The sequence below is a fragment of the Neolamprologus brichardi genome, chromosome 13 (assembly GCF_056152115.1).
Source record: "Neolamprologus brichardi isolate AB-2024 chromosome 13, ASM5615211v1, whole genome shotgun sequence".
NCBI classification, from domain to species: Eukaryota; Metazoa; Chordata; class Actinopteri; order Cichliformes; family Cichlidae; genus Neolamprologus; species Neolamprologus brichardi.
The window spans coordinates 20352239-20364061 of NC_142116.1; the positions used below are offsets into that span (position 1 = coordinate 20352239).

Here is an 11823-nt window from a genome sequence, read left to right on the forward strand (position 1 = left end):
CAAATAGAATTTTTGTCAGTCTCATCTTGTTATATTAGGCTTCATCTGCTTGAGCCTTTCCACTGAAGGACCCAGTTAAGTGGGCATTAACACTGAGGACCAGGAGGATGGCTGGTGACACAATGTGTTGCTTTTTGAGGTCTTTTAGCCTGTTTCACTTTGTCAGACAGCTTCTATTTAACTGATTTCTTGATTCACAAGTCTGCAATTAATCAGGCCTGAGTGTGTTTAGTAACACTGAACTGAGGTTTCCAAAATTGGTTAATCACAGTTAACTCGTGATTTAACAAGAGGGGCAATTTGTTTTTACACAGGACCAGGGAGGTTTGGATCATCTTTCTCCCTAATCTATGAAATCATCATTTAAAAACTGCATTTTGTATTAACTTGTCTTATCTGTGTCTAATATTAAAATGAGTTTGATGATCTGAAACATGTAAGTGTGATAAATATGCAAACCACTAGGAAATCAGGAAGGGGGCAAACACCTTTTCACATCACTGTAGACGTGATTACAGAATACCTTTTACATCCTGGATTACAATAGGATATCCATCAACGGCAGATACTGGTCTCCATGACACACAGATACTGGAGTGGTCTGACCTGACCACACTCGCACTGCTTACCCACAAAGTGTCTAGAGAGACAGAAAAAAGCCAGAAAACAAACAAAAAACACAAAGCCAAAGAATGTCATCTGCACACTAGCATGGACAATAAACGCAGACACAGTGCACCCAGTAATTTTTGAACTTCCAACCAAGTATCAAGAGCAGTACTGTCATTGTACCGGTACTGGCTGCTGTCTCATTGTTCAGAGAGCCCATCATTATGCAGAGAAAGGAATCTGTGTCTCTGGACCAAAATGACTGTACGTGTAGTGCTGTAGAAACAATACTGCCCAAAAACCTTGATGTTTCTATATGTGGAAACCTTCAAGTATGCATGTCCTCCTGTAAGGGTAAAGTAATGGGACATTTGCACTTTTTGCATGTAAGCCTGTTGGTCTTAACTGGAAGTTGCACTTGAGCTGTCTTGGCATCTTTCCTTGTTTGACTCACCAGTTTTGCCCTGAGCTGAATCGCTGCCTCCTTCTCTGTTGTGGTACTCAGCGGTGACTAACATGTTGTAATGTGTATCTGGCTGCAATGACTCCAGCATCACCTGCTTCTCTCCACCAGGGACCAGCACCTGCAGACAACAAACAACACTATCATCCCAACACAGTCAGAACTCATTTAAAGTTTTGGGACTTATGGAATTTCTGGAATTCTGACACATGACAGCCGGCTGAAGCCCAGAAGAGGTGAAGATGTAATGACTACGACCCACTCACAGTGTGATCCTGGCTATCAGCTCCAGTTAAAGCCATGTAGGACATGTGATACTGGAGGACATGAGCATTGGGAGGTACCCAGCTGATCACCATGCTGACGGCAGTCTCATCAGAAACCGTGAGGCTGGTTGGGCCTCCACCAGACACTGCAGCAACATCATAGAAGAGATAAAGTACCACAGCTAATGACACTTAACCCTCACTTTGTTCCTTTAAACGAGGAAATTATTTTGGCAGCAGAGCAAAGTGTTTTTATAGAAAATAAATGTAAAGTATAACAGAGAATTTGATACTTTGATTTGATACTTTAACCTCACTACATTTATTTCATAGCTCAGAGTTCTAGTTATTCAAAGATGAGAATTTAGATGTGAAATTTAACCTTTAAGTGACTAGTACTTTGACAACTGCCATCAATTACACAATCAAGTTCATTTACGTACAGGTTATTGTATTAGTAATGCTATATTGTACATAGAGACAGAATATGACATGAAGGGCTACTGACCACAGAAAAGTAAAAGCTAACTGGGCCTAAAGACTAACGGGAGACAAACAAGCTTTCTGTGATTCTATTTGTGTTTTTGTGGTAATCTTGGATATCTTAGGTTGTCTCATTACTGTCATATATGTCCTATCGTTAAAACACTGGCTTCTAACAACTAACAGTGTCTCAAAAATAATTTAATAAATAAACAAATAATATGGATGCATGACTCAAATGCATGACTTTTAACTTGTGTATTTTTTAGGCTGAACACTGCTGCTAATGTGACTTAGCACATTAGCATTGACTGTCTGACAAATTAGTTACCCTAAGGTCAGAAGGAGGAGGCACCTTCACTAGAAGAAAAGAATAATGTGTACGGGAATTTTTTAAAAATGACAAAGCTACATTTTGACATCTTTCATTATTAATAACATTTACAGTACTGTGCAAAAGTCGTGAGCCACACGCTGAACTATTTCTTTGGACATTATCTGGTTTTTCCACTCCTTTTTAGTCCAGTTCTTGTACCTGACCATTTTCTGAGTAATGTTTTTGTTTGTTTGTTTTTTGTTTGTGTAAACACTTTGCACTGACCATTATTGGAGAACTAAAAAGCGCCTAAGTCGAGGAATGTGTGTGCACATAACAGAAAACTTGGGAAAGAACCAATTTTAAATCTTTAAGCACTTTGTTACTAGCAGCTGTTAAGATTCAATATTGAGGAGGGGTAGAGGAGGTAATCAACTTCCATAATAACAACACTGATCCGGCCGGGTGGAGTCAAACGATGATTTTAATGCACACGCGTGGGAAGATCGCCCGCTGCACGCAGACAGCGCCGATCCCCAATTTACAGAGCATAAGCAGGTGTTTTATACCTTCTGGGCTTAAATTTACTACACACCTAAACGTCACTCAGATACAGTTCATACATAGGTTTCAAAACCACAATGACTTAAGACAGTTTAAAAATAACATTGTCTCCATCTCCACAGCAAATGCTTCCTGTCATCTGACTTTTACTTCCCGTCTGGAAAACCAAACTGTTCCTCTGTTTGTAGAGACAGCTAGAAACTATTCCTCTTTTACAGAGACAATTTTAGAGTTACAAGCAAACATGATTAACCTCTCACCTATAAATGAGATAAAGTCTACTGTGTGTTTGTGTCATCATGAACTGCACTCAGTTTCAACTTGTAACCTTTTCCACCAGACAGAAGGCCAGCACGTACACATTTCAGATTATAACAAGCATTCAAAAGCATTTAAGATCATAGATTCAACTCAACAGTTTAGAGTGGTTATAACTGCAATGGTAACGATGATGATCATTAACAATAGCAGTAAAATATATTTCTAATTGCTCACATTCCCTCTCTTGGTGACCCTTTTTCCTTAAAAAATAGGGTCACCACACTTATTTGTGTCATTGCTCTGACCCTCTCTAGCAGTCCTCTGGCTCAGCCAATCATATAACAACATATGGTCATCTAAGTGGTCCAGTAATAAACGTCAGCTCCCCCTTAAGAACAGTCCATGCATGAGATTAGGTTTTTTCTGGGTCCCTCTCTTGTGGTCCGTCAGGTCTCAGGCTTCCAGGATCCTCACCCCCTGTGGTCGCCGAGATCTCCTGCAAAGGAATAAAACACCTTTTCCTACGCCTCCCTAACTTATCATGTTTATCAATTGTTCTCTTGGTTCAAACTTGGTTCAACCTATTATGTCTGGGACTCTTTAATCAAAAGCATGAACCTAATTATCTTTTGACTTATTAACTATTATTTATACATATTCTTCAACATTACTCATCTCAGTAATCATCATTTCAACACTCTTAAAGCGCTGCTTTCACGTCCCTGCATATGTTTACTGTTGCTCGCTCTATTTTCCCTTATCTGATCATCAACATCCTGTACACAACTGTCGCTGCTGCAAGGGCCTCCACTCTGACCTAAAAGTCACCTTTCCCAATAGATCACAAGAAAATCATTATAAGCGCCTATTCTACTAAAAGATCAAAAAGAAAACAACCATTTTAATCAATTAAGTTTAAGCATATAAGCAATTACTCATGCATAAAGTTCATCAGAGCTAAACGCTGCCTAGAAACAACTCCTGTGTGTTAACACTAACTTCATTTTAAAACTCATATTTCCTGTGTCATAACCTGTTGTTGATATAGCATCTTTATCTCATTTTGCTCCTCTGTAAACTAGAGTTAACTTCTACAGTGGCCTCTCTTGTTAATGGCCTGAATTATATCAACAAGTTTCTCCTCTTTCAGCCAGATTCAGTTATAAGCTAAATGAATTTCAAGTTTATGGATTCTATGTGTTTGTAAGCATGTGCGCCCCTTTATGCTCTCGTCACTTAGCACAATAAATTGCCTGGACATTCGCGCCAAACAAAGCTTTTGACCTTCATTAATAGACTGAGCCACAACTCTTTAATTAGCACAAAAACACATTTTGTATAGTGTTTTTTTTTTTATCTTGTGAATAAAATGTATACAAATGTGTGTGATTAATCACAATGTGTTAGTGTGTAATCACCCTGAGACATGCATGCCTGTCTGCTAGCATCAGATCTAAAGCCATTTCTGATTTGGAGATGCAGCCTGCAGATTCTGTCCAGATTATCCCAGCTCTCGTCACTAAACATCCAGTCTTCACTTATCAAATGTGTAAAATTCAAGGCTGGTCCTTAAAAGCTCCCAACAACGCAAAAACTGCATAGCCACACAAGTCCCAGCGTTTCCCACCGCAGCAGCTGTGAAAAGAAAGTGGAGAAAGGATGAATGAGTCTGTGCTTATCGCTCTCCGCTCTCCCCCAAGCTGGCGTTGTTCTTGGTAGCCATGACAACGGAGATAGTCCCAGCTTTATAAATAAAGGCCCCAACAAAGAAAAAAACATCGAGATTCCCTGCGCAGACCAGGAATCCCCCTAGCAGACCGAAGCTACAGAGAGGATTTGGAGTGAGTTTGTGAGTGATTGAGTGAGAATCGAACTGGCGCCTGTCTGTGCTTCAACCTGCCAGGCGCCGGCAAGTGCTCTGCGCCACCTGCCGGGCTGTAGAATTAGTGCAAATTTGATATATTTGACTTCTCTGTTTTTTTCTCTCTGAATTACTTTTGAAAAGGAAAAATAATAATTTTAATGTGAGGCAAAACATGTATGGTGCTCGGTAAAGATGACACGCCGACCCACTTCTTCTTCTTTTTTTTTTTTTTGAGAAAGTTTGTTTTCATATTAAACCAGTGTCAGTGACGTCATTCTACGCGACTACCACAGGTAAAGAAAAGCCTGAATCTGTAGATCTTTTTCTTTTATTTTTTGTTGTCTAAAACACAAGAGATAAAAAAAAAAACCACAGGGAAACATAGGAAATAATGTTTTGTGAGGCAATGACTTGTTGGCACAAGAAGAGTGGTCCTTGGTAGCCATGACAACAAGGAGGTCTGTTTGTTTGTGGCAGGTAAAAGAAAAAAAAAGAAACAAAAGAAAAAAGTCAGGGGAAGCCCAGGCTGAACAAGGTTCATCCCTTAGAATTTTCACTCCAAGATCACCTGCCTGGACCTCCCCCTAGCAGGTGAACATACAGAGCCAGGTGAACCGAGGGCTCGAACCCGGGCCTGTATGTTACTAACCTGCTAGCCCGCCACATGTCGCCACATGACGGGCTATGAGAACGGGAAAAATTCTTCTATTTAAAGAACACTACTGCACATCGCGTGACCAGCCTTTTCCATTAGTTGGAGACCACACATTTTTGCACTCAAATACTCACCAAATTTTACACACTCACACCTGGTTTTTTTTGCCTGCACACCATTTATTTCTCAACAACCACTCCTTTTTCATCTCTGTTATCTTGCCTTTATTACATATTTATTACATCCTCTTAGCTAGCATCAATGACCGGACAAAAGAGCAACACAGTGCTTTTCTCATCATTTCTTTAGTCACGCTCAAGTCATTCGCCTCTACGGATTAGCTAAACCAACTTTACAAAACAAGTTTCCCCGAAGAGCCCACTTCTCATCTTAGCTGCCTAGATTTCAGGACCTAGCTAAGGACAGTGGCCACAAACACATTTAACTTACCGAAAAATAGCTGCGGGGCCTCAGTCTGTCTGTGGGGCATAGCTGGACTAGCCATCGGGCACACTGGGTATTTGCCGGGTGGGCCGATGGTAATTTTTCGTTTTAAATGGGCCGATGTTTTGTTGTTGTTGTCTTTTTTTTCTTAACCGTGTAAACAGTGAAAGGTGGCGGATTGGACAGATGCTGGCAGACGTGTAAAAATAACTCAATTGTTTGGTAGTGGCTGTGGTGGAGCTTTCACAGCTTCAGTAAAATTAGCAAGTGGTGGAAGCCAGCAGGTGGATGGGGGAAAGGGGAGGCGGAGGTGGAGAGACCCAAGGCGGCCGCGGGTCCGACTGTCAGGTGAAATGAGCTTCAGGTAAGAAGTTATGACCTGCAGTCTATCTGGGTCAAACCAAGTTTAGGTGTAGTTTATTTTCGTTGTGCTAACTTTTTACAGTCAGTTACAATAACTCATACTGTGTACTAGCTAGCATGATGGAGTTTCTATACAGTTGGGTGGGTGCTATATGTTACTGGTGAACTTTATTTTATTCATATGGTTAGTTAGTAGAGTTGCCTACCATCCTGTAAAAAACGGAATCCTCTGGTATTCAGAGTTAATATTACATGTTTCGTATTGAGCTGAAAATACACGGATTTGTCCCATACTTCAGCTACAATTAAAAAAAAGACAAAAAGCTGGAGTTATTCTGTGTCTTTACGCTGTCAGCTGCCTCTTCTTCTCTCATTCTCCCCCCTCCCTCTCCTGCTGCTACTTCAATCATGAAACTGATCAATGATCAGCTGATCAGCGTTTCTGCCGCAAGTCCCGTCTTTCTTGCTTGTTTGTCTCCCGCTTTGCGCCAGAAAGAGGAAACTAGCGGAGGTGGTGTTAAACAGCAGAAGCGCCTTTAAACTTGATAAGCTGTTGTTAGAATTGATTTAATATTACTTTCTAGTATCAGCTGATGTTTGTTGGAGCCATAAAAGCTGCTGGTTATCTGGTGAGAGGGAAACATAAAAAGGCCAGGTAGAGCATTAACAGGGAAAGGGGGGCACAAAGAAATACTTTTCTTTCTTATTCTCATTTAAAATTTCTAGCTTTTAATAAATAATTATCCAAATCTTACAACCAAAGTTTTCATCTGATGTCAAATGTATAGAAATCCATTATTGTACATAGTAAGTTTTTTTCAGGGTCCCAACATAATTTCTTCAGAAGAAAGTACTGTACATGATGCCAGTATTTTCCCACATTTTCTAGATACTGTACTAGTACTTTGTGTAAAATGCCATCAAAAAGTCAGTTAAGTTTTATTCTTTCTCACCTGTCTTTCTGTCTCCTTTCACTTTTAAAAGGTTGCCATCCATTCATTAACTTCCGCTTATCCTTTCCAGGGTCGCGGGGGGCGCTGGAGCCTATCCCAGCTATCATAGAGCGAGAGGCAGGGTACACCCTGGACAGGTCGCCAGTCTGTCGCAGGGCCAACACACAGGAACAAACAACCATTCGCACTCACACCTAGTGACAATTTGGATTATCTAATTAACCTATCCCCACAAGCTGCATGTCTTTGGACGGTGGGAGGAAGCCGGAGTACCCGGAGGGAACCCACGCAAACACAGGGAGAACATGCAAACTCCACACAGAAAGACCCCGGCCTGACGTTGGAATTGAAGTCAGGAGCTTCTTGCTGTGCGGCAACAGTGCTAACCACCGTGCTGCCACGGTGGCAAAGGTTGCCATGTTAGAAAAAATATTTTGCCCTGCCATGCTGTTTATTGATGTGGTAAATAAATAGTTTATGAAAATATCACTAAATCTGTCATTTATTATTTTTAATATTCAGTAATGGTCATGTCTCACCTCTAGTCTTCTCTGTCTTAATTTCAGGTTTCCACCATATGTTGTAGATCGTTCAGGAAGTTAACTCAACCAGTCTTTGGGTTTCGGCTAAGTACTGTTTAGAATACCAGAATAGGGAGGATGGTGTAGGTTTAAGTTTATTAGATTGATACATATGTACCAACAAGACAGTGTACATCACTGTCACAACGACGTTTGTTTTCATTCAAAGGCTTTATGGAACTTTGACAGGAGGGCCACGCCCGATTTCCTCTGTCATCCACGTCATACTTAGATCCTCCTCAATCTGTGTACATACGCCGCCTCTAAACCCCCGATAGTGCCAGTGTCAGTTAGTGAGTCAGTAAAATACTGACTCACTAACACGGTTAGTCTGTTCTGGGATGAGTGTGGTAGTTAACCCTCATTTAACACATCCCTCTCTGCTCCTCTAGCTCGCTCTATCTCACTGAGAATCAGGAAGCCTTGACATTTACTGCTATTAACTTTACACTCTTGTTGTAAAGACGCAAAGAAAACACAGTGAAAAGGTTAGAAGGACGTAAGGAAAAAGAATGAATGAATGGTTTAATAGAAGGAAAGAAGTTAAAGGGACTACATATTCAAAGGTCTTATTTCTGATACTACCCCATGAAAATATTTGCTCTGTGTGCCGTGCTGCAGCTGCTACATTTGGCTTCGGATTCACTTTTTGGCGCCTACGCCTCTCGAGATGTGTTAATGCAGAAAGGTATTGAAAAACTCTGGTCAACCAACCAGCAGTCTGTCTGCTGTGTCGTATGAAATGCGTGGAAGGAGAGGTACCAACTGTCTGTTACATATAGATGAAAAATAAAGCTCTGACGTGACCTCGGGTCAGCCAGCCTGACGGTCAGAGAAACAGAAACGTGCTGGATTGTGGATCTCTGAGCTGCACATCAAAGATGCACCTATGCACAGATCAAGTCTCAAATCTACCTCATATACATCTGTGTGTGTTTTTCTGTTGATGCCTTTCAAACAAAACTAGCCATGATATTTTCCACCTCAGACAATTAATATCAGTTAACCCCGCCCCCTTTCAGATTTGTTCACCAAAAGAAAAGAAAAAAAAAAAACGTCATTAACGCTGTTTATTATTTGTCAGACCGGTTTCATTTTCATACTTTGTAAATATCGATGTTGTATGGAGCTTGAACTAAAATGTAAATATGTTTACTGTATTTGTAATAATTATAATCCATTCGCTGTACAGCATAGATGTGTCAAGCAGATATCCTAATTCTGTGTATGGTAATCTTGCACCATTGAACTGTTAGTGAATGAGGCAACAATAAAAGTGGGAAACGTGCATTAGCAGATCAAGTGCTGCCTGCTTATTTCCTGCTTTATTTGAGCTTCTGCTGTAGTTTATTATGTGCTTTTAGCCCCAAGAAACCACCCTTTTACTGTGGCGCACAATAAGATCTTCTGATGTTTGGTGTCATCTTCCTGTGATCTCCTGTGAACAGGTGGATTAATTCATTCCAAGTTTATGTATGTAGCACCAAATCACAGCAGTCGCTGAACATTGTAAAGACTCTAGAATAATTATGGAGGCACAACATTTAAAGCTCCCATCCTTCCATCCCACAGACCTAAAAGTTAGTTATATGATAAACAGCCCCGTGTTTGTTTACTTGATTTGTAAAATGCAAAGTGGTGACTTTTTCTCTTCAAGTACGTCCTCATATGGAGACAGTTTTTTTAATAGGCCAAAACAAGTCATTGTTTACAAAAATGTACATTTTATTGGGCAAAATGAGGTAAACAGTGAAGAAAAGTATAAGAAAACAGAGCATAGGATCTCCGGAGACTGTGGCAACTAGAATTATTGTATACATGTGTGTGTATTAAGGACTGACACAGACAAAGAATGAATCAGACAATGAAGCAATGTCCTTTTTAAATGTTTATTTATAAACAGGATAAAACCATTCAAGTATTGAGTCATGAATAAAACATCAACCTCTGATCTGCTAATTGGGAAACAGAGGATGTCAGTGTATTTTTCAGTGCTAGTCCAAATTGAGTGAGATGACTTTACATTTGAATAGACTGGATTACAAGTTATATTTGGTTTTAATTGAATGAGTTCAAGTTGATTTAAATCAAGCCAATTCACAACAAATAAACTTGAAATATATGGTAAGATTGTGAAAAGATTTTACCTTATTACCTTTATGTTCAGCTTTATTTGAATTGCACAGTAATGCCTGCATATAGCGTGTCAGCAAAAACAAAGTGTCTACTCAAGTTTAGACAAACACCCACATGTATTGTTTTAACCCACTACAAGATCGTTAATCAACTTGTTCCTCTTCGTCTTGCAAGCTTACATCCTGTGCAGCCTCGTATGCAAGCAGCAGATAAGAAGTTGTTTTTTCCTAACTTGTACTCCACCCATGAGTGTTACGTGAGAGGGCAGTATATAATAAACTCTGAGTGAATGCCTGGCGCGCTTTCCTGCATAGGATTCGCCCATGTACATGAATTAACTCTGGGCCCGTGATTCTTTGCTTTCCAGAGGTTTTTCTCCTTTCAAAGATAAAGGTTGTGCAATAATACAGAGAAAGCTCCAACAATCAAATGACCCCCTATGAGTAAGAACTTGGCAACAGTGGGAAGGAAAAACTTCATTTTCGGCAGAACCAGAATCAGGGAGGGGCCATCTGCCTCCACCGGTTGGGGTAAGAAAATGAAACTAAACTATAGGAAGACAAAGAGGAAAGATGTTCATGATATATATGAAACTTTCCGCTAGCCTTGACTAAAATATTGTTTTTGACAGGAAAGTATTGTTTCATTCATGTTTATTCCACAAGGTGGACAGCAGGAATAAAACAAACCAGATACTAAGAAATAAAGTATACAATGAAATTTTCTCGATATGCTAAAATTCCCACTGAGACTGGATAAGATTATTCTAAAACTGGTCAAAATACAATTCTCTTCATGCACAGAAATTCCACCCAGTCCCACAACCCAGGACGAATATTCCTTGTGTGTTCTTGAGCTGGACAGAAATTCCTCTTGCTGAGCGGGGTCCACGCCAGCCTCGTGTCAGGCAGACGAGGAGCCTCCTGTCCCAGTCTCATCCGTCCACTGGGCCCATCACATCCCAGCCCAGTTCGCATTCTGCATTGGAGTCCGTCGCTCGATACCACCGCGGCTCCCCTCACGTCATCACCTGTAAGTAAAATCAAATAGGAGCCAGAACCATCATCCCGGAAGCTGCCCTGGCTTATAGCCATGGCGACCCTCTCCCAACACGGCTGCACCCAGTGAACAACAGTGAGACGCTGCTGACAAATGCAGGCAGTGGTATACATCTGCCCTGATGTCAATCACACACGTTGTCTCCTACTGTCGCCGTTCCTGCTGTCGGGACTGGGTCACCACATCACGCTGACCGGTCTCCAGACGAGGCGTCGCACCCCCCACGATCACGCAGCGGCTCCCTCTTTTCCACCTGGCCTTCATGCGTTCCTCTTCCAATCTAGGGCCTCTCTCCTTCCAGTGCTCAGCTTGCTTCCTTTTAATACCACCTATAAAACAGCTGAAAGGACACCTCTGGACACACCCATGCCTCAACATGTGATCACTATCAGCTAATTTTTCCAATGCCCAGCTAATCCACAGTGGATTAAAACACGTAGAATGACACACTAAAAACATGCGATACAAAAAGAATAAAATCATGCAAATAAAAACTACACTCACAAATAGATACTAAAATCAGAAGAAAACCAAGATAAACGATGAATACAAAATTTCTACTGTGTGCAACTCTTTCAGTCTTTGAATATTTTTCATTTCTTACAATCAGAATTCTCCAATAGATTTGTAGAAGAAAATTATTTTCTTTCATGCATCACCAACTGAACCTTTTATGTTAACGTCTCAATCTCCAGCCTAACCTCATTGAATTTTGCTTAGCAAAGTACTTTTCAACTCTAATAATTAGTAAGATTATATTTCTTATCATCTGTTGGTCATCTGACCTGATAAACGTCAATGAACAT

At 40.6% G+C, this 11823-nt stretch overlaps 1 protein-coding gene across 1 annotated transcript; it reads right to left on the reverse strand.

Annotated features, from left to right (window-relative positions):
* Positions 1-1010: 1010 nt before the first annotated feature.
* LOC148099938 (collagen alpha-1(XX) chain-like) lies at positions 1011-4489 on the reverse strand. The gene is made up of 3 exons (XM_087849727.1): positions 4381-4489; positions 1339-1484; positions 1011-1193 (listed from the first exon to the last, which is right to left on the reverse strand). Exons 1-3 carry the CDS (start codon positions 4487-4489, stop codon positions 1011-1013), a joined length of 438 nt encoding a protein of 145 aa, XP_087705853.1.
* Between the last annotated feature and the right edge of the window lie 7334 nt (positions 4490-11823).

Bases quoted from the DNA above. Each gene is read 5' to 3' on its own strand.
- LOC148099938 (XM_087849727.1), bottom strand. From the start codon at position 4,489: ATGTTTAGTGACGAGAGCTGGGATAATCTGGACAGAATCTGCAGGCTG. The intron at 1,485-4,380 runs GTGATTACACAC...ATGTTGCTGCAG, and splicing joins ACAGGCATGCATGTCTCAGG to TGTCTGGTGGAGGCCCAACC. The intron at 1,194-1,338 runs GTGAGTGGGTCG...TGTTGTCTGCAG, and splicing joins CTGATAGCCAGGATCACACT to GTGCTGGTCCCTGGTGGAGA.